This window comes from Manacus vitellinus, unplaced genomic scaffold (genome assembly GCF_001715985.3).
Source record: "Manacus vitellinus isolate BGI_N305 unplaced genomic scaffold, ASM171598v3 scaffold_54_pilon, whole genome shotgun sequence".
Lineage (NCBI taxonomy): Eukaryota > Metazoa > Chordata > Aves > Passeriformes > Pipridae > Manacus > Manacus vitellinus.
The window spans coordinates 3,519,720-3,545,674 of NW_021940645.1; the positions used below are offsets into that span (position 1 = coordinate 3,519,720).

Consider the following 25,955-nt stretch of genomic DNA (forward strand, 5'->3'; position numbering starts at 1 on the left):
CAGTCCACAGGAGAGACAGGGGACTATGCCAGGGGAATTTGGAGGTGTGCTATGGAATGTCACCTTCTTAACTCTGCAACAGCTTATTGAAAAAAGGTATTGTTAAATTTGGAAAAAAGTGTCTTTGGAATTAATTCCTTCTTGTAGAAAATAATCGTGGTCTGCTCATAATGAGTTCTTAAACCTTTGCATGAGTTTGCTGCTGCTGAAGTGGCACACGGGACCTTCAGGGATTACCATTTGCTTTCTGAGCTATAACCAGGTCCTACCCTGCAAGGCAGTGTTCTCCAGTCCTGGGGTTGCCTTTGCAGAATAAATCACCCTGGTTCTCTCCTTCCCCGCTCCTATAGCTCTCTTGCCTTCTCCCCCATCGTGCCATCCCCTGCTGCAGCAGCTCTGGGAAGTGCAGGACAACCAATGCTCCTGTGGAGCTGCCAGGAACTGCACCGAGGCATCTTCAGGGACACAGGAAAGGATCCTGGCTCAATGTTAATGAAATTGGTGTTGAATTGTTGAAACTGTTAATATGTTGCAGAGTCACCTGGAGCAAGGGCACTTCTGGGCTAAGCTGATCTGCAAGAGCGAGGACATACGAGGAAGGGCTTTAGGGGCCCTCCAGCCATCCTGGCTGACTTGCAGTGCTGGGGAGAGCTCTGTCTGCTGTTTGACTGAATCCCTAAGGGGTCACACTCTGCTTTAGAGACATTTCATAGTGGGGGGCGGTGTCTTTTTCGGGGAACAGGGAGAAGGTGATAGACCGCTAATGATTTCATGGGAGGAATGACTGAGGGGTGAGTGTGGAACATGAGTGAGGGTGCCCTCGTGTAGAGGTGAGTAGATGGGTACAGTTGAATCCAGAGAATTGCACAAAAAAAGTGACATTAAAATTTGCTAACTGCTACCATGGGGAAAAAAACAAACAAACAAACTCTAATTTTATTAAGTTTCTCTTAGTTATATGTAGCTCCTGAAAGGAAAAGTACAAAGTTATCACTTTCCATGTAATATAACCCTGAAAAAATTGTATCAGATACATTTAATGTACCTGCAGATACAATAATTTTAAATTTCATTCTTACATCGCTTTCAGCTACTTTTATTAAGAGGCTAAAAAGAAATGGGGCAACTTGAAGAGGAACATGACCTTTATGTTTGTAACAGTAATCAGATTATATGAAATCTATAATTAGAGCACTAATAATAGACATTCAAATTAGTTGAAGTGCAAGCTGCAACAAAAATAGGCATTGGACATCTGATGAGTATGAGACATCAGGCATTTGAGTTTGTATACAGACCTTTGGAAAGTCTTTATAAAGGAGAAAGTGGTCTGAAAACAGAATGATGTTCAACCTAGAGTTTTAAATCTACAATGCATGACTTCTTCTTTTAACTCTCCAGTCCTATTATTTATGTAGAAAATGCAACAAACAGCTGCTTGTATCCTTAAAGGCTATATTTGCAGTTTATTTTAAGCTTTCCATGCTCAGTATCACACTAAAGTTGCAAACAAAATTAAAAATTGAAAAAAAACAACTTTAAACCCTTGTCTTACAAAAAGCCCTACAAAATATGATCTTTCATTTATTTTTTTATTAATTATTTTATGTATGTATATATATATATAATCCTGTTCAGTTGGCTGAAGGGAATTGTAAATCAAAGTGACTATTTATTGCAAAGGGAATAAGGGATAGGTTGGATAAAAAAGGAAGAATAGAAATTAAGGTACAAAGAAGCAAAGGCAGTGTCAGATAAACATCAGCAAAAATAATTTGCAGTAGTGAATTATAAAATCAGAAACAATAAAAAGTTTTTGAATAGTTCATTTGGACTATTTTCAATTCGTTGTGGTTTGTGGGAGGTTTGGGAGTTTTTTTGTTTGTTTTCTTCAGAACCAGGTCAAAAGTGTGAACAAGTAGTAGACTCGAGGATACTCTTTAGTTTGCTTTGGTTCTTTCCTTTCTGTTCTTTAGTAGTTGCTAGAAGAATTTGCCTCAAAATTCCCACGGCACTCTTCAGTGTCCAATTCTTTCATTTTCACAGTCAACCTTGCTATCTCTCTTCACATCTTTTTAGCACGTGGGACTATGCACTTCACTAAATCCACTGCAAATTTCAGATGATTCATTCTCTTCCCTTCTAAGTAGGTTTTTTACTCACTGTCTCTTCAAATTGTCTTTAGCATACTGCAAAGTTCAAGAAGTCTTTCTTCCCTCCCTCCCACCTCGATATGTTTATCCTCAATTAACTGGTCTACATTCATTCTAATATTCCTCCTTCAGCTTCTGCACTTAACTATCCCACAGTTCCTCAAGGGAAATATTTTTATTGCTTGCTATTTATTACTGTGGCAATGGAGTCCTCTTACACCTCCCTGCCTCTCACACTACAGAGATTTAAACAGATACTCATGTTTTTGGTCAAACTTTTCCTAGTGAGCTTGGGAAAGAGTGTATATATATGTAAACCTCTCAACATTGTGGGATTGATAAATGGATCATTGATCACTTCAGATAGAGATGAATGAGTACTCTGTAAGAGGAGAGTAAGGGTTTATTCCACTCATTGAAAGTCAATTAAAATTGCATGTTTCAATCACTGAAATATAACACAGAAGAATTAAGATGATATAAATTTAGAAAGCAGAGGAAAATGTCTTTTTTTTTTTTTTTAAATGTGTAAGACTTGGTTATAAGGGGTGAAAGAAAACATAAATCAGGATACTATTATAAAACAACCAGAAACTTATATTTTTAGTATTAGACTCTTTCTACATGAAAAATGAGAAAGAAAGAAAAAAAGAAAAAAGGTCCTGCTGTATAAAGAATGTAATCAGTGACCTCCTAAATCTCAAGAGCCTAACTTCCAGCTCTCTCTTTTTCCGGTGTTAAAGCGCATTTTGCTGATCATTCATTCCACTCTTTTGAGCAAAAGAGCTCTGTTCAAACAAATACTGAGTACTTGTTTTCAGGGGAAAAAAAATGTTTCTTTTTCATGGGAACAGTAGCTAGTGTAATAAAGCCTCGGAGGTGCTGGGGTGTGTGGTTTCAAATGCTGTCACTGGATACCACAGCAGTGTTTCTGGGGACATGTCAGAAGAAATGAAGTGTGAAACTGCATCTGCAACCTCTTGCTAGAAGGTTTTGAAGTAAGGGTGTTTCCAGCAGCTTACATGGCTGTCTTGTTCCCTGAAGTTTACAGCTGTATTGTCTGTGCTGCTGGAGAAGTCAGTGCAGTTATAAGCCAGGAAATGCATCTCAATAAATGCTTAGGGAAGGAAGAAGGTGCAGATGAAACCTGTTAATGTACTCAGTGACCAAGAACAACCTCTTGATAGTGAGAGAAATGATTATATGAGTGAATGAAGAGATTTGAAGAAATACCTGAACTGGAAAGAACCTCGTTTTTGCTTAAATGAGGATCATAAAATAACAAAGAAATCTAAGCTTAAGAAAAACACTCGGTGCTATTTTGCCTTCCAAAGATTTCCAGCTGGCATTCTTAAGTGGCCTTTCAGAGATCTGGGTCACATTCTCCTGACAAGAAGTCTCTCACCCTGCTTCCCCCTCTGCTTCGAGTTGTCAACTATATTGACCAAATATATTTCAGATGGAGAAGTGCTTGAACATATTATGTAGGATCAAAGCATAATGATTTTCATGATGAATAAACTGAAACCTTAACTAACATATTACCTACACTTGGTGAATAAATGAGCTGGTAGAGTGAAAAATGTTAGTTCTCATTTGGTCCTTTTATTATTAATTACAGTATGTGGAAGTTACCTTAGAGCTAGAAAGATACAGAGCTTGATGTGTTGTGTCCCAGGAATAAAAACCTGGGATTTATTCTACCCAGAGTGAATAGAAGAATAAAAGTTAGAAATAAAAATAAAAACCCCCTATGTATAGTTCACCTAGAGTTCAAATAGTCTTTCCATACCTTTATACTAAAACATCATGTAGTTGAATTGTTCTCGTGAACTCAGCAGAATTAAATTTTTTTTTCCCCTTGATAACTGGAATATGTGAAAGTAATTAGCTTTATTAGCTATATTTTTAATATTTTTTGTTTTCCTTTCGGTGCATTGTAGCAATTGTAATCTTTTCTTAAGGAGAGATTTCTGTTTTCCCCTCTCCAGCTACTCTACAAGAATAGAAAAATGAGAAATCAGTGATTACATTAGTCTTGTCTTTACCTGATGAATGGTTTTTTAGATGCCTGGCAGTAACATATTATCCTATCCTTTCTGGCATGACATCTTGTCCTCTTCCAAGCCATTGCTTTATTTAAAGTAACTGAAATTAGCACAGTGTCTGCTTCTGTGAACTCTGTTAAGATGTGCAGATTTGCCAGCACCCACCAAAGATAGCAGCACCTGCGTGGCACTGCTCAGCCAGAGATGTCCTTTTCAGCCTTTTCTAAAGATAAGGTTTTTCCTGGTGACTTTTGGAGGTGTCTAATTCCTTTCCAGTAATTAAGAAGATATTAGCTAAGGAATTAAGTTCATTAGGGGAGAAAAAAATAAGACCCCTTGAAATATTAACCTTAGGGTATATTTTACTTCCTAAACAGCCTTCAGATTAATGATTGTCATCAGTAGATAAAAGCTTGTCAGATTTTGCAGAGTCGATTTCTCTTTGAGTCCTACAATCAAATTTAAATTTACTGAGGCATATAGATCTCCCATTTCATTTACTCATAAATATGTATAAAGGAGACACTCTAGTAAGTCCTGGTTTTATAGACATGCAAATAAACCCCCTTACTGTCACTGAAGTAAACTGAGAACCCTGAATACTTCTTGCTTTTGAAAAATATGAAGGGGGTTTTCCTGTTGTCTCTTTGGGTATCTGTGAGTGCAGATCTCAAAATAACTTTCTAGTGAATTGTGAATGGAGGTTTTTTGAGATTTACTTTGCTGGGAATGGTTTTGCCAAGTAAACAGAGGATACTTACTGTATTTGCTTTTATTCAAATAAAGGTATTTTAATTAAATTTGTGAGGGGCACATTAGTGGAATCAGAAAACTCTATATAGCATTATGCTCCCATTTTCCCATTATCCTTTTCTACAGCTGAGTATTTAATGAGAAGACACTTTTCCTGTAAATATTTCTCTTTGCTGTTGCTCTATAAAATATAGTAAAGAGAATAAGAAAAAATATTCTTACCCATGGTTATTAATTTTTTAATGGAGAAAACTGGATATTTACTTTTGTGTCTGGGCACATTATGGAATCATTAAGGCTGGAAAAGACCTCCAAGGTCATCGAGCCCAACCTTTGACCAAACACCACCACGCCAAACTAAGCTGTATTACTAAGTACCACCTCCAGTCATTTCTTGAACACTTCAAGGGATGGTGACTCCACCATCTCCCTGGGCAGCCTGTTCCAATGCCTAACCAGCATTTCAGTGAATTGTTTTTCCTGATGTCCAACCTGAACCTCCCCTGGCACAGCTTGAGGCCTCTTGTCCTGTCTCTAGTTGCCTGGGAGTAGAGGCTGACCTTCACCTGGCTGCAACCTCCTTTCAGGTAGTTTGTAGAGAGCAAGAAAAGCCTCCACTAAACCTCCTTTTCTCTAGGCTAAACAATACCAGCTCCCTCAGCTGCTCCTCATAGGACTTACTCTCTAGACCCAAATTTACCATATGAAACAGTCCTAGGCATGCCTGGCAAGAGCAAGTTTACAGTGCTTTCACAAGGGCCATGTATTCTGTCATAGATATAAGCTGTTAAACTGTCAGGGAAGTAGTTTGGAGAGGAGGGCTGCACAGGAGCATTGGTTAAAAAGCTGGGAAGCTTTTTGCTTGGTTTTTCAGTTTGTTGTGGTTTTTTTTTATATTTTTATTATTATTGTTATTTTTTATTTATTGGCGTTTTGAGAAAGAAGTGCTTCACATCCAGGAAAGCGTACGTTCTATGTGCTTAAAGTGTTTGTCCTGATTATCCTCACAGGAATAATTTACAGGAGCTATGTGAACACTTATTTGTGTGTTGGGAGATTTTGTCTGTGGGAGGAGACTTGGCATTGAATTTCCTCACACGAAGCAAAATACACACTTGAATGTTTGTAGGACTAAGGCCTGAAACATCTAATTTTTCTGTCTGTTAAAATGTATTACTTTTGTTTACAATATGATGAGCGGAGAATCTTTTGGCACTAGTCTTGGTACAATGTACCACCTCAGAGTTAGCAGTTGTCTTTTCAGTAATCATTTCTCATTATGTTCCAAAAGCATGGAGCTGAGAGAGGGATGCCTGAGGAGGTTTTAGCTGATGACAAAGTACAAGCAGATTTGTGGTTTTGTTTTCTAGCATGTTATTTTTCGTGTTTTCCTCTCCCCCCCCGAATCAGAGTTCTGTTGTTAGAGAATGGAGTACTTGTATTTGCCATTGTACTAAAGTAGTTGTCATAATGCGAATGAATAATTGGCAATTGATTATTTTTTTCCCTGTTCGTTTGTGTTTGGTGTATTCCTACAAGAGGGAGTAATTGGTGGTCATTATATGTGACATGAACTTAGTTTTTATTTTCAACTCCCTCCTGCTTCTGCCAAGAGATTTGTTATCTCGGTAGGGATCCTTCTCATCTTGCTTTTACCAGAAAACACTGGAGAACAGAACAGTCTATAATTGATTTTTGTATTCCTTCACGTTTTTGTGCAGAGTTTTATGGAGGCTATATTGCAAAAATGGGCTTTAAAAAAAGTAGGAAATTAAAGAAGGTTACATTTTTTTTCCCATTTTCAAGTTCAATTAATATTGAAGTCTATATTAAAATGCATTTTGTGAGTCAAGTGGCTATCCAAGGAAATTAAACTTCCAATACTACCATCGTCCTTATGGCCTGATGGACATCATGCAAATAAAATAAAGATTGGCCAAAGGGTCCTTCTTCCTCAGTTCTGAACCAAAAATGGTCACTGCTGTCCTTGCCTTGCCAGCAGGTGAGCAACTGTTGGCGGAGTAGTTCAGGATGGGCTTGCCAGGGCAGGTGAGCTCTGTGAAGCTCAGGTTCCACGTGAGCGAGGTGTCCATATGGGGTGTGTGGTGTGGGGACACAGAGCCTTAGTCACAACCTCAGCCAGGAGCTGCCTCGGTCAGAGAACACTGTGCTGGGGGCAGTCAGGCTCAAGGGGAGGTGTGGGCTCGGTGCCCCTCTGCCACCTTGTACTGAATGCCCTGAAAAGCAAGCACTGGAGTGAAACTGGGGCATCTGCCAAAGTCACAGTGCAGAAGACTGGAGATAGTACAGAATTAACAACAAGTAAGGACTTGCTTGGGAAAAATCTGAGACTGGTTGAGAAATAGTAACAACAAAGAGAATTTCTGTTTCCTCAGTGAAGACTCCATCCCTGGAGGGTGCCAACATTAGAACTGGCAGCTCTGGCAGCCTTTCTGCTGTTTCTGTGCCCAGAGCAACTGACTTTTTCTTGAACCTATAAAAATGAGAGAAAGTTTCTTCAACAGAGAGTTGAATTATTATTTGCTGACATGTAGTTAAGCAGGTATAAGAACATCTAGCTTCTCTAGTGTGTATTTATAGAGTATACTTTTTTATACTGTACAGGTGTTTATAAAGTACACTGAGACCCTTAACTGAAAGACTGTTGTATGAATACAAGCAATAATTACTGTCACACATGTAAAAGAATCAGGTCTTCCTGCCAGTAGCCTTTCCTCAAGGGGGAATTTAATTCCTTTATCTGCAATAATTTTAATGCCACCTCTCTTGAGATTGGAATGTACGGTATTTAATGCTCATTTAAACAAGAGGGAGACTTGCTCTGCAATCCATTAAATCCAAAGGGACATGCTTCTACCTTCTCTTTGCTTGACACTTATGTATACATGCAGAGAATGAACCTCTCTCAAATTCTCAGGTGACTCCTGGTTTTCTCTGAATGAGAAGAAATAACCTTTGCCTCTCTATTAAAGGCACACCCTTTACACACTTGGTTTGTTTCAGGATGTTTTTACTTGCAAACTTATCCCTAGTTTTGGGTTGCTGGTTTTATTTAGGAAGGATGTTCTTCAAGTGTCCAAGTACAGTAACCAGAGTTACCAGGCAGTAACAGGTGCTTAACATAACAGCTACATTTGTGTGAAAGCAGATAGGCTGACAGTCACAATGTCTTAAATGGGCACTATTAATTCACATATTTATGCAAAATAATATGGCTTCAGGAATGTGCATCTCAGCCCTCCAAGAGAAGAAAGATATGTTTTCCTAAGGTACTGATGGATGGTTGTTTAGATTTTATGGTACTCAGTCATAGCAAATATTAAGCTCAGTAATTTAATGTCATAATTAGAATTAGTTTAGATGGAAGAAATACTTCATTTAAACTGAGTCTGTACATCAGGAAAAGTATATTTTCTGTCAATACAGATATTTTTGGTCTCATAAGAAGATTCAGCAGTTCCACTGTGTAATGTATTTTAGTATATAAACAGCAGTAGTGAGGTGAGAAGCTATTACAGCTCATTTCAGTGGTTTACCATTGGGCAAACAGTTGGCAATTATTGCACTTGGAAGAATTGAATGGATGATTTGAATGGAAATGCTGGTTCTTCAGTGAATTCCCTTTTTACATCAATTGTAGCATATGTCCATGGTTTTTTTTCAGCAATAATGAATTTCCTGAGGTGATTTTCCTTGTGCTTTTGAATGCTGAGTGTTAACATCCAGCAGGAGAGACCTGTAGTTGACCTTTCATGCTAAATGTGAAAGGGCTGTTGTAGCCTTTAAAAAGATTTTGTGCTTCTGGGCCTCCTGGGAAGCTCCAGTTACCTTCAGATTGGATCAGCTGTTTCAGGTATGAAACACCAGTTGTGCAGAGCAACTTTTAAATATTGTTAATAGTGATATCTGCCTTCTATGATAAGCCAGGTCTGAAAAACATCTGTTTGTGCACACAACACATCTGGCTTTATGGTGCATTCTGTACCTTTCCCATCTGTTTAGGAGTGAAAATCACCAATATATGTGATTCGACTCTTTTCAAAGTACTTTTTATATTTGAAAGCATGAAAATAATATCAATGTGGGCTGTATAACTGCCCAATAGAAAATTTCTGCAGCCGTTATACAAACTTCAGCCTTCGATATCACGAGGAGTTTGGAGTAGGTCTTTGCATCTGGTTAATGCTGACTCTTGTATCCAAATACACATGTAATACTTTTAGTTCCTATGAAAAGGTGGTCAATTGTCAGCTTGTGATCTAGATTTAAGTGATGAATCAGTATTCTGTGCATTTTTCAAAGATTAAATTTCTGATAGCCTACTTTTTTTCTTTGCAGAAATATCTGATTTCTGGTATTTCTCTCATCTCTTTGAGAAGGGACTATGCAGCTTCTAGGTCTGGTTGGTGAGGCAGTGAAGGTGCTGGCATGTTGCTCTGTCTTTGATCCATATTAGTAGAACTGTCCAGAAGAGAAAGATAAAATTGGGAAATGGGAAAGTCCAGGGGGATCCTGAAAATTCTCAGGTTGTTATGCTGGTTGTGAACTGATTTGGATGCTCATAGTTCACATGGGCTTAAAGGGAAGCTGCTGCTGTTCTATGCAGGAGAACCCCCTGAGAGTTACACAGACCCTTAGTGCATAGAAATACATAGAAACCACCCCTGCCTCAGGAATTCCCTGCACTGCAAACTGAATTATCAGGAGAATATTACAGGGAAATATCCATGATTTGCTCCTGGTTTATACTCTGTCTGTCAGAGACAGGCTCTGGAGCTCACCAGAACTTCTCGTCTGGTCACATCTAGTACAGCTGTTCTTATCTAAACTGAATAATAAACAATATCCAATTTAATTAATGGATTTATTGTACCTGATATTATATCTACTTGCTGTAATAATTCCTGCCTAGTTATTGACTTAATTTCTTTATAAAAAAGGAAAAGAAAATGGAATATAATTGAAGAGTGTTACTTTGAGCTCTGGCATATCTAAAAGCATGAAAAAAGCCAAATATTTTTTCCTTAGCAGAAAATTTTTTGAACTAAAACTTAATTAGGAATGAGGTGACTAAATCAGACATAGTTTGAAATTGTGAGTTCTAATGTTTGTAGAATAAATTATCTTAGCACTGATTGTGGGAATACAGCAGGCAGAGACATACAAGGAAATGATGTAGGTAAAGTGAGAAGTTACATGTTTGGAGGAAGGCTGTAAGAGCAGAGAAAAAAAAAGTAGAAAATATGCTGCACTAATATAATCTCACATTTGCACTGGGAACTAATCAGCATTTATATTCTCAAATTGATGTAGTCGTATCTTTGTTATACTTTCTGGACTAACCAATCTATTTGAACAGTTAAAATCATCTTGTGAATATTTTAGATTGGAAGTTTCAGTACTTGCTCAGAGTCTAATTCTTCTAGATGATTTGGATGAAATAATTCCCTTTTGGAAGCATAAATAGCAATATTCTTTCTATTGTTTGAAGAAAGAATTTTGTTATTTATTAACTGAAAAATAAGAGCTACTTCTGAAGTATGTCCACTTTCAGCTTTCTAAAATACTAGAATATATTCAAATCCCTCAAGTAGGTTATTATCTACAGCAAGGACAAAAAGATGGTATTCGAAATAATTTATTCAGAAAGCTGGCAGTGCAGCAGGAGTCTAATCATCAGGATATGTGTCTCTGTTTCTAACACCAGTCATATTATCCCTTATTTCTAATACAAACAATTTTCAGTTGTGAAAATTAGGGAGAACAGCCAATGTAAGATAAAAAGAATGAAATCCATGAAACTGAAGTGGTTTAGGAAAGCTGTTTCAGAGTGCTTATAGGTTATCTTCCAAATCAGTGAATCCTGGAGTGAGTATTTTATTCTGTCTCAAGAAATGAAATAATAAGTGGGAAGTATTCTGTTCAATTTGAAGTCAAGAGAGATGAACCTAAAGTAAAGGAGAGGATTTTTGTATGAAAGATAAGAAATAGCAATTTTTTTCTTCTCTTGGAGCTTTTAAGTATAAGGAACAATGCCTTGAATAGCCTTCCTAAAATTTTGGAAAAGGTAAATGAATTTTTATAAGTGCATAATGCTAGAACAGTGAAACTACCCAAGTCTCCTTTACACTCTTCTCAATACTTTAAATATCGTCAAAATAATGCTCAAACAGAACTGATATAGGAAGAAAAAAAAGTGTGAAGAGCCTACAATCTGCAAATGAGAACTCAAAACCTCACCATCACCTGATCTCATTGTTTTTCACACTTATTTACTTTTCCCTCTTACAAATGTACAGGTGAAAGGATTGGTGTAGGATATTTGAAAACAGAACTTGGTGACAATACTTAGTCCTCCCAGAATTTACTTGGATAAAAATGACAGAGCGTGAAGTTATATCCTGGTGCTTCTTCAGCCTTGCTTTCAGCTCCAGCTTGATACTTCAGTTTGCTTCCAGCTGTTTTCTGCCCAAAGTAAAATGTTTCCTGGCCATGTGCTGCCTCTATTTCTGTCAAGTGGGGTTAGGAACTGGTGTTGAAAAGACAATATAGTGCTCTTTACCTCCTGGAAATTCCTTTCTGCAATGAGCCGTCCTAAAAGGCCAGCTGTGCCCAACCACACAGCTGTTCCCAGAAAAATAATAGCTTAAACCTGCTTTTGTCAAGGCCAAGAATCAGATCCTGTGAATTTATGAAAGGTGAATGCTATGGTAGACTCCAGAAGTGTTTTGCATAAGCAAGATTATAAATAATATAATAAAAATTAATTACTTTAGTACCTGATAATGAGCTTTACAGGTAGCTAATGCCATGTTTAGTATTATTCTTTTATGTTTGTGATCCAATCAGCCAGTGCAGTAACCAACCTAACCTATGGCAGGAAATTACATATCCCATTATTCCTTATAGTACAATAACACCCTTTATTTATGGCAAGCATTAGTTTTGTAGTCACACTGACAGAATTCATATCTTAGCAGTGCATCAAGACTTTCCTTCCCTCCTTGTAATAGTTATCCCTAAAATTGTCAGACCTGGACATACGGTATATCTGTCAGCATTGGGAAGAAGGCTCTGGGCCACAGAAATTCTCTCTCCAGTCAGATTTAACAGAAGAGGCCCAAAGTTCATAAGAAATTTGCTTTCCTTATGAAGATCTATTGAGTTAGTTCTAATTCCAGCCTGCTGATTCCACATGATGGTGGATGACACTAGAGTGTTGTAAACATATCCAATTATCATATGGTTTTACATATCACTTCTATGAGAGGTGCTCACCCGAGTGCATTTTCTGTAGTGCAGTTTCTCTTTGAAGTGTATGTGTTTTATCATCTCTAAGAAACTCATGTTCTCTAAAGGGAAATTTTCAAATATTGCCTCTGAAGCTCTGCATGTTGAGCATGCATAACTCAGGTGGGCAATTAGATAATTAAAATATGACTATGTGATTTTAATGTTGAGTGTAGGTTACAACCTGAGCAAAAGGAAGTAACTGTGAAACTGAAGGCAGATGGCTGAAGGTTGCAAACTGGTCTGTCCTTTTTCAGATGTTCTAGGCACAAGTGAAAGTTTGAAGTGGTATACTTTTCCTAGAAAACATGAAAGAAATGGGGACAAGGAATTATTTCATTAGTAATAGTCCAGGATAACTCTAATGTTAGAATCTGAACTTAATAAAAAGTCTCTGTTAAGACTACAAGAGACAGGAAACAATTGTATTTTAACAGGCAGAAGCATTTATAGAACCCTTTATTTTTATGAAATTCTATGTGAATTTTATAAAACTCATTTTAGTGTTGAAGGAAATGAAGGGTGAGCTGTCCTAGATTATGAGAAATGAAAAGAAATTCATAACTGTTATCTGTGAATATTTCTGTTTCAACCACTGTGGAACAAAGCTCAGTTTTTCTTTAATGTTTCATGGACTTGTGATCTACTAAATGGAGAAAAAAAATGAGGGTACTCTCTTCCTTGTGTGATATGTCAGATAAAATAAAAATGAGCCTAATTTATTATGTCTTTTAAACAGATGCTCCTGCATATGGGCATGTGTTTCTGTATTTGTTTACTGATACATTTTAAGAAATGATTGCCCTCTTGGTAATGGTTGCAGATAATTACTTATGAAGAAAAGTTCCCATTATGCAGGCACCTAAAATTGTTAGTCACCTCTTAAAACACTTCAGTTCCCACTTCCACCTCTGAATTCCCACCAAACCTTCTCCTTCTCCTCAGTGCCTCAGTGCCATGTAGGAGCAGGCATGTCAGCATTCAGGAAGATACCATCACAGAGTTCTTTTTAATTGCCAACACTGAATAAATTCACATTCATTTATATCTGCGAAAAACTCACAGATTGTGCTTGTGCAGTTGAGCTTGGACAGTCTCTTCCATCTTAGGTTTTGCTTTCTCAAGCTGGAAAAAGTAAATTTTTTTTTCATTTTTCAAACTGGGAAATAGCTTGTTTTCCTTGGGGGAAAGATTTGTAAGGGAATATAAAATACCCTTCCCAGTCCAAACAGTCTTACCGCATGCATCAAGTATTTTGCACTGGTCTACAAGAATATTTCTAACCAGTAGTTCAGTAGGTCAGCTGAAAACATAAGGCAAAAAGAAAACCAACCTAGAGCAATATCAGCACAGTTAATCTTTTATAAACAGCTTTTGTTTGTGCAGTGATAACTTTAGAGGGTGACAGGAAAAGACAAGTTGCTACCAAATCATAAGAGTTTTCTTACTTTCTTTCATACTTGCTTATCAAGCGCTGCAGTAATTTTGAAGGACTAAACATCATTAAAAGAAAAATCTATGTGTTTTGCATACCACATATCCATAAAGTGTGTATAGGAATGAATGATAGCTTACTGAATTTAAATTAACAAAATCCAAACTTACTTTGACAAGTTTAGTGAAATACTTTAACCTGTCAATGATAGTTGTTTGTCACTGTCATTTTTGCAGCACACCTGCAATATTTAACAGTTATACAAGTACTAAAATCTTCTGATGCTTTCCTGAAATTCCTGCATAGCAATAAACCCCTTAATATCCTCACTTACTTGGGATTTTGGACAATAAGCTAGTCTGGCATGTATTTGACAGTGTGATAAAGCTGCTATAGACTTAGCTGCCTAAATTGAGCAGCAAAAGACCAGCAAAACCCTCATGAGTTCACCTTTCCTGATGGGGGAGTTGGCTGGAGGGACGATCATGTCAGCTAAACCAGAGTTAAAAAGGCAATAGGGAGTCCACTGTGGTTGGCCCAATCCCAGCTTAGTTTCTATTATTTCTGATGTGTCTCTGCAATTCAGCTGATTTCTGAAGCTGAAGTAATCACCTTAACAAGCATTGCCATGTTTGGACAGAAGTGTGAAGCTACTCAGGGCAAATTCCAATGCTTTTCTTTTGGATCTGATATTTTCTAGTTGTTAGTTGACACTAACATATTGCACTTGTTCGTGAGCTAAATTCTTTACCTGATGTATCCTCACAAGGTATTACTTATATCAGGTTTCATATGGCATTTTCCAAGGAGACATAAAAGGTGATGATATGTATTCTATGGCTGTGAAACACCAAGGTTTAGGAGCCCACTCAGGGGGGCAGCAAGCAGTGCTATTGATTCAATTGGAATGGTGTTCAGCTCTCTGAACAGTGTCAGAAAATGGTTATTTCCATGATTAATTAAAAAAAAAAAGCAAACCACCAGGTGTTATGATGTGGTTTACAGAGATTGTTAGAGTTATAGTAAAGTTTTCTGAAGAGTGAGTTTTATTATTGGATCAATAAATGTGCTCTAACTTAAGCCATTCGACTTCACCCAGGAGATGAAGTTTAATGATGAAAGTGTGAGAAATGAATGTGAGAAAAGATGCTTCAATACTTTCTTTTTCAAGTTTTACATGTTTCCCATAAAATTAAGGTCTCGTAATAACATGGTACAGCTGTGATCAAGTCACTGTTAATTTTGAGAGCAATCTGCTGCAACATAAACTTTGACCTTGTTCTAAATTTCACAACAAAATAAAAACTCAGACATTTATTACAGAAAAATGCTGAGAGTCAGGAAAAAAGAATACAGTTCAAACAAGCAGCTTTCAGCATGAACATAATATGAAATGTGTTCCTCCACGTGGATGCCCTAGAATGTGATTAAGGAAATATGTTTTTTTCAGTCATCCTGAAGTTGAGGCATAGAGCTCAAAGAAACTTGTTCTGAATGGGCTTGTTTGCATGATTTCTCTTCTAATAGACTGGGGCTTTGTGCACTATTTCATGGACTTGCAGGTAAATGGTAAACCTCTGTTTAGGTAGGTTATTTATAGGACAGGAGAAAAACAGGGATGTCAAATGGAGGGCTGTGTCTGGTCTGGATATGGTAATTTTTTCTTGAAAAAAGCAGGCGTATGAGGTTGTGGTAGAATGAGAAGTTTAGGAGTGAGTGATCTATCCTCTGTGTATTTATCTGCTCCTGGTTTTCTGCATTTGAACTGTTATGTTGTTGGGGTGGGACTGTCTTTTTGTTTGTGCAGTGTTAAGCCTTGTGGCCTTGAGCTTCTGGGGAGGTTGGCACAGCCACCCAAATTCACCAATTGGACCTTACTGAGAGTCATCCACAGATGATTGGGGAAAGGTAACTGATGGAGTTTCCCCTTTGGCATTGGCTATGAAAGGGAGGCATGGAAGATGGTGGTATGGAGTACTACTCTTCTAATAGCATTGCAGGAAAAAAGTAAAAAGGTTTTCTCCACCTAATTAATAATGCTTGCCACCTAATTAGTGATGCTTGTCTGACTGATGAAGGTTGATGCAGTGGCTTTTTTCTTTTCTCTTTTTTTTTTCCTCCCTCTGTGTTACAGATATACGTGGGCTGCAGGGATTTCTCGATCAGGCCTCAAGACTGGGACTTGATGTATCATTACAAAAAGTGGACAGGAACATCAGCAGAGTATTTTCCAACCTTTTTACTACCATGAAAACGGAAGAGCTGAACCGCTATCGGGACACATTGCGGAGAGCTATCTTACTGCTGAGCCCACGGGGAGCCCAGACTTTTATTAATGAGGTCAGTGCACAGTTGTTTTTATCATCAATATTTTAGAAACATGTATTATGACTTATTGTGACTTATTATGTGATACCTTGCTGTTTTGCCATTTCGACAGTGCTGTTTGTTAAATGTCGGATGGGATTGCAAGGCTCTGGTGCCAGAGAATTGAAAGATCACATGCTCCATGGAATGCATACTTTGTGGTTGGTGCAAATGGGGCAGCATGGGCCAGAGGGGCACTTTCAGTATAATATACAGTTCTCTGGAGTAATTATTTTTTTGTCTGGTTGTCTTCTGTATAAATAATTCTATCCTGGATTTCGACCGCTGTTGACAAGTGACCAGAAAATCTACAATAGTCCATTAGAAATGAAACATAATGTGCCTAGAGAAATGCCTTTGTTGTGGAAATGTCCAAATTCATGTTAAAAGGGCGCATTACGGATGTTTGAAAGTTGAATCAAGGAGATTTTATCAAATATGAGGTGGGAATTAGATGTTTGTCTTTTTTTTCTTAGTGGTTTCTTGAAATCAATGAGGCTAATTAGGACAGGGAGGTAGCTGTTGGGCAAACTTTAATTAGTGTGCTGTGGGCTAATTTTTGGCATTAATTAGTTTTATCCAGATTTCTTAATATTAAATAATGAATTATTTTACAGTGTTTCATATGTCAGAATTGAGAATGAGAGTTGAAGCCTCAGTATAAGTTTGTGTATTCATTAGCTAAGAATTTGGCAATGAAGTAGGGGTTTTAATTTTTTTTTTTTAGCTAACCAGGCATAAGACTGAACCAAGAAATTAAAATGTGGGTGAGACCTGTTTCCAATTATCAGTTTAGCTGCATCAAAGCCTGCTAAATTAAAAAAAAAAATTCAACTCAAATTAGCTTCTTAAGGTTTTTTTACCATAACGGCATTAGTAAATTATCCACATTTTATGTTCATCAGTGGTTTTTAAATTAATAAGGTAAATTTTATCAGAAACAAATGAGGCAGATAGTTAGCTTGGAAAAGACTAAGCACAGGGATAAACTCTACTAGTGTTTGTGCATACACAGGGATTTCCAGTAGAAGAATGAGGGAGCAGATACCCTCAAAGTGTAGCAAGCTCTACGCAGCTCAATCAGTTGTTTTATTTGCTTCGTAGCAGACCTCCAGCAGAAATACACATTGCTGAACTTTCCAGTGAGTCCTAACAAAGTATTCAAACCAGGTGTGAAAAAGAAATAAACATGTGTGTTTTATTCAGACTCAAACTGGGTGGAAGGTGTGTCCCCCTTCAGTGCTCAAGGTTCCAGATTTATTTGTTAAGACTTAGATGAGTGCACTGTCAGGACCCTGAGGTGCCTGGAGTGTAAAGGCTCGTGTATTAAACTGCTTTACTACTCACTTCACCTTAAAGCACTGTGTATTATAGGCATTAAGACTAATGACTCTGATATATTTCCAGCTCCCTGCAGGAGTTTAACAGTGGGCAGAAATGAAAAGTAATTTATTTGGCAATCTTCCTATATTGAATCTTGATTGATTCAGAAAAGCTTTATAAAAGAAAATTTAAATCTTAGAAAGGAACTCTCAAAAGGCTTGAGATGTGAGGTGCACAGTGTAGGGGAGAATCTTTCTCTGGCAGAGGCAGGGCTTACATTTTGTGGAGTTAGCAAATAACTGCAATTCTTCAAGATCTCAGTCAATAAGTGGAACTAATTATCTACAGCACATTTTCAGGGAGTCTAGAATAACAGCTTTCAACTTAAATGAAATATGCATTTGTATGTAATTTACAGAAATGCATCACTCACTGTGTGTGGCAATAAGTGCCTTCAAAGGGTTTACTTATTTCTGCAGTAACTATTTCATGCTATAGATAACATAGAGCTCTATACTAGTAGTATTATTACCAGTCTGGCTCTGCACCTTGAAAATTGTTTGGAAAAATTGGAACAATTTCTCTCTTCAGTTTTGGGGGGAAAATTAGCTCTGCAAAAAAACCCTAAGTAGTAGCATTAGAAAAAAATGCAAAGATATTATTTTTATATTTTGCACATATTTATTTTTTTTTCTTTAACTCAAGTTAGAAATAAAAGCTGAAAAACAAAGAGAAGAAATTGGATTTAATGCTTTGTTTCCACGAACTTGTGGAAATGGAAAATTTCATGTGAAAAATAGGTTCCTTATTAAGTTTTTCAGTTTTGCTGAGTTAGTATTTTGTAGTAGGGGAAAAATGTCTGAAAAGCTTTAATTACATTTTTTAAGGTGTATTGGCTAATAACATTTCTTCATAAAAACAGGTGTTGCATGTAGACCCTCCAGTGGAATGCAGAACAGATATAAGAACAGTATTTGGACTATGAACCCTGATATGAACAGTTTTAACAAATTTTTCTTAGCACAAGTCACAGACATCAGCCATTGGAAGCTGGTACAAGATTTATTTTGCCTGGTTTGATATTGCAAGTGATACATTTTTCCTGCTAAAAAATATGGATCCAGTTTTCAACCTCACTTATCATTTCTTGGGTGGGCCAGAGAGATCTCATCTGAGTTTGGATGCACAAAGTTAGAGGATTCTGCCATGTCACATATGAAGAAGCTTTGAATTCTAAAAGAACTTAATTTTAGGATTATCTCTTAATTTTCATTAAACTCTCTTAATATTTCAGTGCCTGATTCTGTCATGTGTCAAAGTTACTGCAGCAGGAGTCATTTCATAAGTTTTCAAGATTTATTATTTTACTATAAAAACTGCTTTGACTTTAAGAACAGAGAGAGGAAGAAAGGAAAAATATCTTTTCAATGATATAGGTATAAACATGGAATCAGCTGTTATTCAGAAAAGAAAAGGTAAATGCATTTATAAAATGTTAACTAACCTAGATTTTGCATTAAAAAGTCACTTTGGGACTGAAGCAAACCTATTGTAAAGAGTGTCCCTCCTTAATCAGTTGAGAAAAATGTTCCATTCTCCACCTGCAAAAATCCTGGCTATTCTTGTCTCAGTTGGTACAGATGTACAGGTACCAGCAAACACAATTTTGTAGTTTGAAGGCCATGCCATCCTCTTGCAAGGCAATATATAGAAAGAAAAGAAGAAAAACTAACAATTCAGAAATGGGAAATGTGTCACTTTTAGCTACTCTGTTAGTTTCTTTGGCCCAGACACAGGACTCTGAGATTCCAAAGGCCCCCTCTTTGTGGCAGCCAGGTTTCACCTCTCTCTTTCACTTACCAATCGATAGGGTTTTTTGGTTGCAAGTAGAGGTAAATTTGTATGGATTGCTTTTATCATTAAGGGCTGTACAGTGAAATGAATAAATGGAAAAATAGTTCAAAGAGGTGACAAAAATGATAAAAGAGTTGGAGAGTACGACCTATGAAGAGAGGTCTCAGGAACATGCTATATACAGCCTCCCTAGGGGAATAAACTGATGAGTACCTGAGAAGGAACATGAGAGGAGAAGGAGGAATTCTTTAAGGTGATCCTGGTTGTCTAACAGGAAGTAATGACCCAAAGCTAAACAGGGAATGCTTTCTAGCAGGGAGGTCAGTCGGACAACAGGAGCACTTGGCAAGAGGGTTCAGTGAGACGTCATTCCTCAGGGTGTTCAAGAGTTCACTGGATAAAAACACTCTGGTAAATTAGGCTAGCAGACTTTCCTGAGTCGGTTTGAAGGATGTTCTAGGTGATCCAGGAGTTCTTCTGAAGACTTACCTTGAAACATTTGTTGCGTGAATAAGTTTAGACGTTGTACTTTTTAGACAAGACATATCTGAAGAGGAGGAAAAGGTCTTATAATTTAGTGCTTCTTAAGTTTCCTGTGGCAGGTGTGTGGTACCTGGTGGCTGTGGTTTGGTTTTTTAATTCTTCACAGAAGACATATGGTTTGCTTGGGATATGTATTTTTATGACATTTTTCTTTATAACCATAGGTGATATTAATTCTTTAATCTCCCTTCTTTTCATTATATATAATATATATATATAATATATAATATATATATAAACTTTACTTTTTAAAACCAGTAAAATAGAGGCTGTAACCCACTTGCATGTAATTGTTGACTTGTAAGGAGAAGACATTATTGGCTTTACAAGACCTTTAACTCAGCATTACTTGTATTTTTGGCATCTTCACTGAAGTGAAAAATGTTTCTGTTGAGGTGGATCTTTGAAAATGCTGTAGTTACTTGTGAGCCTGCCTTGCCTCTGAGCTAGTAAGCTTACTGCAGTAAGGTTCCTTGTATATATGCATGTCCCTGCAGCAAACCAGATGAAAGCAGAACTTTTTGCATACCTAGGATAGTAAATAAGCTTTTTTTTAAAAAAAAAGGTAATAAAAGAGAGCAGATTAATTGCTTTAAAAATTAATACAAAACCCCTGTATCGATGCAGCAGAGTTATGTGAATCACTGCAATTCCAAATTGAGCTGAAGCTAAAAAATTCCAGACTAACTCTGTGTTAAACAGCTTGTAATTTATCTCTGCCCTGTTTATGTAGTAACCTCTGTGTCCCCACAGGAGAGCAAAGACTGCTCTCTCTTTCTCTTTTACCCTAGTTCACACTAAGTGTTCTGCCTGATTCTTTGAAATAAATAGAGATATCCTGCTTTTGGTTTGGGCTTTTGGGATCATTTCACAGTGATTTCTGGCCTTCCTTCATTCCTGGTCATTGAGAATGCTGAATACCTTACTCCCAGAGCACTCTCAGTTGGCACTTGTTAGTGAACAGTGCTCCAGACTTCTCTTTTTCCCTTCTGCAGCTGGTGACATGTTATTACTTGACTGGAGCTGAATGAATTATTTATGGCATCTTGAACAGTTTGCACCCACAAGCAATTGTATGAAATGTTTTTTCTCAGGGACCTTCAGTTTTCAAAATTTAACTGGAAAAAGTTCAATACTAATTTTCTGGCACTTAACATTTCATATTGGCATACGTCTCTCTTTTTTTTATTTATTTTATGTTGCAAACATTCAGCATATTAGTCCATATCTCTGTTTTCTCTGCAGCATATAAACATCTTGAAATATTGGTGAATAATTTTGGGAAAAAATATTATGCCTCTTCTGTTTTTAGAAGGCAATTTCTATGTTGAAAGAGCTGGTGGTGATTTGTGAGTGCTGGTAACAGACCTGTAGAAATAATACATTCTTCTTTCAATGGTTCAAGTTAAATTATGCCCGCCTTATTTCTCCTAAATCCTCCTGTGGTATTCTATTTCTTCCTTAGAGCTAAAATCTTGTCTGCTATTGTTGACATTTTCAATATGCTGAGACTCTTTTTGCTTAAAGAGAATAATAATTATAATTAAAGCCCAAGCAAATCTCATTGAAATGCTAAAACTGAAGTGAAAACAAAGCCCTCCCATTTTGGGATAAATTGGCCTTGAAGCAAGTTTCTTTCCACTGGACCAAAAAGAAAACCCCAAAACACAAACCCTCCTACATTTTGTTTCACTGTGATTAATCCAAGGGGTGGGATTATTTTCACAGGGATCCCAATCTGTTGGATCCCTTTGTGAATATGTTTGGAGTGATCAATTACACAGACTTGTAGACACTGTTAAGAGGGGGAAAAAATGGCGAATAAATGACTTTATGAATTCCTTACCTAGTTTCATTTAAATGGCATTTCTTTTGCTACTACTGGTATATTTAAGCGACAGTTTTAACCCCTTTTTTTTTTTTTTACTCCAGTAGAACGTTACATGAGATGTTGAACCTGACTGTTGAAATGATGGGAAACATGAGGCTCTCATCCAATTTTGTGCGTCTCTAACAACAGCTGATAGGAGTTTTGTGAGGCTTTGTGGGTCAGTTGAGAAAAATGGCAAGAGACACACAAAGTCCTTGTGAGTCTAGAACCTGCTTTGCTATCAGTCTTGCTAAGTCTCTCGTGCCAGTAATGATATGTCTGGTCTGAAGGAACCAGATTTCCCAGCTCATATTCTGAATCTGATGACAGGGCACATATGCATAAGGGATCATGTATTTTTAAATGTCATTAAATCTGTATGTACAGGAACCAGGTCTTCCTCTTGCTCCAAATGCTTAATATCCAGTGTACTTTTGGGTCCTTGTTTTATTGCAGGTGTTTGGTTGCTAAAACAGGATTCACTTCAAAATTTCCCTACTGTCCACATGTAAGGATGTCAGGTCTAAAGGAAACTGTGCCAAACATCTGGCTGACAAAGTTATTAAAATATCTGAAATTAACTTTTGTCTCATGAGCTTCATTAATTTTTTTGAACTAAACAATTTTTAGCTAATTATTTTTTGTTATTTTTTTATTTGTTAATCCAGATCTCTGAAGAGATTTAACCTCAAGATGGGGGGAGAGAGGCTGCATTTATGGTTTGGTGGGTTTTTTTGAAGGAACAGGAGCTATCAATGACTTGGAAACACACAAATGTTGTATTGGGCCACAGGCAATGCACCTTTAGTACTGTCTAAGTGCTGGTTTTTGCAAGAGCTGAGACAGGACAAGTCCAGTGGGCACTAAAAAATAGCTGTCAAAAACTAACCCCACCTCCACCTACTCCTTCATGGCTCTGTTTTCCAAATCATTTTACTTCAGGTCGTTTGGCTGACTCCTTGATTGATGTGCAATTTAAAAATAAAAATTATATGTATATGTATTTTTAAGGTAGTGAAAAGTGAGATTGAATACTCTGACATATCTGTGGTCACTATGCAAAATGTTTCTCTGAAATGCTGCAAATCTGTAGATGACTTTATCATTCCCAGCAAGGATAATTTTCTGCAATTTAGGTATAATTTACCAGAAAGGAGAAATTAGTAATTAATTATGGATGATTAATTTTAAATATGCTCCTGCATTTGCATTTCATCCCTATACTAGCATTTGCCTATTGTAAGGCACTGGCAGAAGCAGTCCAGGTACATGAGAAAAGGTCTTTGCCTCACAAAAATCAGAAAAAAGTAATAGTCAAAAAAAGCTATTTATCATCTTCTGGTTTTACTTTTTCATGTAAATTTAGTGAACTGTTTAGCTGACTGTTCTAGAGAAGCTTGACTTTGAGGGTTATAAAATACATACTATAATCATTCTGTATTAAACTTTTGAACCTACAACACCAGTGTGTACACACTGTAGCTACAGGTTGATTTTTTCCGTGTCTCTAAGCACAGGAATTGGCTTGGAGCACAGGACTCTGAACAACCATCTCTCCCCTAAAATAAACTTCTAGACTTACTGTGCTGGATTGAGAAAACCACTGATTCATTTCGTTAGTTGTTCCAGAGGTTATAGAAGAAGGCCATTATCCTTAGAAGGGATGAGTAATTATTGCTGATAATAATTTGCACCTGCTTCAAAAATCAGCTCCTTTTCACAGAAGGGTTTTAATCACTTCCAGTAGGTGAAATAAAATTATATTTACCCAAGACTTTATTTTTAGTTTCAAACTAATTTGAAAAATTACTTAAGCCTTCACTAATTACTTGTAGCACACAGGATAATGCTGTCTGTGTACGAGATAAAAGCTTGGGTGAGATTTACCATGATTTGAGAAGACTAATCCCAATCAAGGTGTCCTAGGACTGGTACTCTGTTCCTCTTAAAGTTATTTTGTGCTGGCAGGCAGCACACAGTGTGAAGGTGTGAGGGTTAGCGCTGTTGATACAGCACTGCCTGGTGTGTAGGAGACAACACTGAATTTTATGCCTATTTCTTCACAGTTGAAAGTTTAGAGTTCCTAAAAAAATCAAAAATAAAGAGTCAAGGGAGCTCTCTAGAAATACAAGGGAAGAAATATCTGGAAACTTTGTTCATCAAGGACAAGCAGTTAGATCTGATTCAATTCAGCTTATAACTTGAGACAGTGTGGTAACTGTGCAAGAAGATTGTCTTTTCCTCGGGCAAAGAGTGTTCTGTGTCAAAGGAATAGAGCGGTGTATCATCAGCATAAAGTGTGATGTGTCAGTTCATTTACCTTTGTACCTTGGAGGATGGCAAATACTGCAAAATTAGCAAGGGTTTGAGAGTTGTTTTGGAAAGAGAGTATAGTCCTATGCTAATAATTATTTTTCCTACTACCACTGTTAGTACTGCTGGTGCTATTATAACTAGTATGTTTGCTGTACTTGAGTGGCTTGTTATGATTTCGGATGTTGTTTTACTGGGTGCTGTATTTGTGTCCCCAAAGAATTTACAGCATTCAGGAGGTGACAGATAGAGGTATCTGGGGGGTAAAATGGATTGATGATGAATATTGTTCTGTGACACCAATAGTGTCATCATTCCAGGATCTTAGAAGGTAGCATTTTGAAAATAAAAGGATTTTGAGATATCTGTGGACATGTTTTCATAAATAAGAATACATGAAAAGGGTTGAAACCAAGGCCAGAATCTTCATGATGAATTAGAGGTAACCTGAAAGATTGGAATAAAAAGTATACAGTATTGAAAGTGAAGATAGTTAGCATATCTTTGATGTGACAGGTAACAAGGGAGCTATTGAAGCAATGTGAAGAGATGGGTGAAATGATCAAAGCAAGGGGTTAGAGATCCTCTTTGTAGCAGAAGTTTTAGTGACATATGAGGAGAGCTTGCAATTCTTAAGGTCAGAAAGATGAACTTGGAAGTAATCAATATGTAATATCATCAGAGCTGGGAAAGGAATTTTAGCATTACATATGGGTAAAAAGAACTGTTTATTAAAAAGATTATGTCTAAGGAATCTGTGAGATTTTGGGTTTATCCTGGATGAGAAGCTTTGAAAATAGTGAGAGTCAAGGATGACACTTGTAGTCCAAATTGGCAAGTCTGATGTTCTGGCTGTTCATTTTGACTGAGAAAAAGGATTTTCTTTCCCTAAAGGAAGAGAGATGAGAAATCTCGTTATCCACATGAAGCTTGTGAGGGTATCCAGAAAGCAGGCTGTCAATTTAGACTAAACAGAATATAAAAAATGTGTCAGAGAGAAGTAGATAAAGACTCATCAGCATGTGAATGACCATGGAATTTTTTGCTAGTTTGTTCACTGGATGAAGTTAATGTGAAGAAAGAAGATTACAGAGTGAAAGGGTTTGGAACCCTCCTTGGGAACTTGGAGAAAGTGTCCCCAGGAGAGACTGCGCTGAACTGTCAGAGGAGGAAACCCATGAGAGAAGTGCTGAGAAAAGGAAGTTTATCAAGAAGAAATGTGATCAGCTGTATTAGAAATATCTGGCGAGTCAAACAGGAGACAGTAACAATTTTAGAGTGTGGCTAAGAAAAGTGAATGATAGCAGGAACAGTTTCAGTTAAGTGAACCATGTGTTAAAGGGTCTGCAGGTAGAAGGGAGAGGAAGAATGGGGTGAAGAGACAGGCTGGCAGTGGGAGCAGTTTGTGTGGGCTGGGGCTTGCATCATCTCTTTGGATGGGCAACGTGTGGTCTGTCAGCTCTGCTTGTCTTTGCAGTTGTTACCACGTGAGCAGTTGTTCTGCGTGCTGCTCTCCAATCACTGGGAGGTTGTGTATTCATAGTCAGTAGAGATTATACTCCCCATTCTTGGTGGTGGTTGTTCTGCTGTGTGCAGAATTCCTTCGTATTAATCTTATTGGGAAAGGAGACAATTTTACAGGTTTTGGATAATTTCCTTTGCAGTGTGATGACTAAGGGAATAAAAGCAGATCTGACAGTATCCTCTGTGGGAAAGGACATACACTTTGTGTCCTAAGGACATTTTCTGATGGAGCTTTAGTTTTCAGTAATGTCTCTTTACTGGAAAAGTCATCATGCTGAAATTTTCATAGAAGGAAATATAATCAGGTTTCTATACCCAGATTTGCTGTTTTTGTCACTGTTTTTGTTCACTGCATGTTCAGGGTTTTGTTAAGATACATTTTCAAAGCTTTTATTCGAAGATCAATTTTCAAGGTTGATTTCTTCCTGTTGAAACTGGTACCTAATGATTATCCTTATAGA

General features: G+C 37.2%; 1 protein-coding gene across 1 annotated transcript in view; it reads left to right on the forward strand.

The window, feature by feature from the left end:
* The window catches only part of GRID1 (glutamate ionotropic receptor delta type subunit 1), a 506,785-nt gene that overhangs the window by 257,250 nt on the left and 223,580 nt on the right, over positions 1-25,955 (forward strand). The window contains exon 3 of the mRNA XM_029963176.1: positions 15,835-16,040. Coding sequence (XP_029819036.1) covers positions 15,835-16,040 — 206 coding nt within the window. The remainder of the gene's footprint in view (positions 1-15,834; positions 16,041-25,955) is intronic.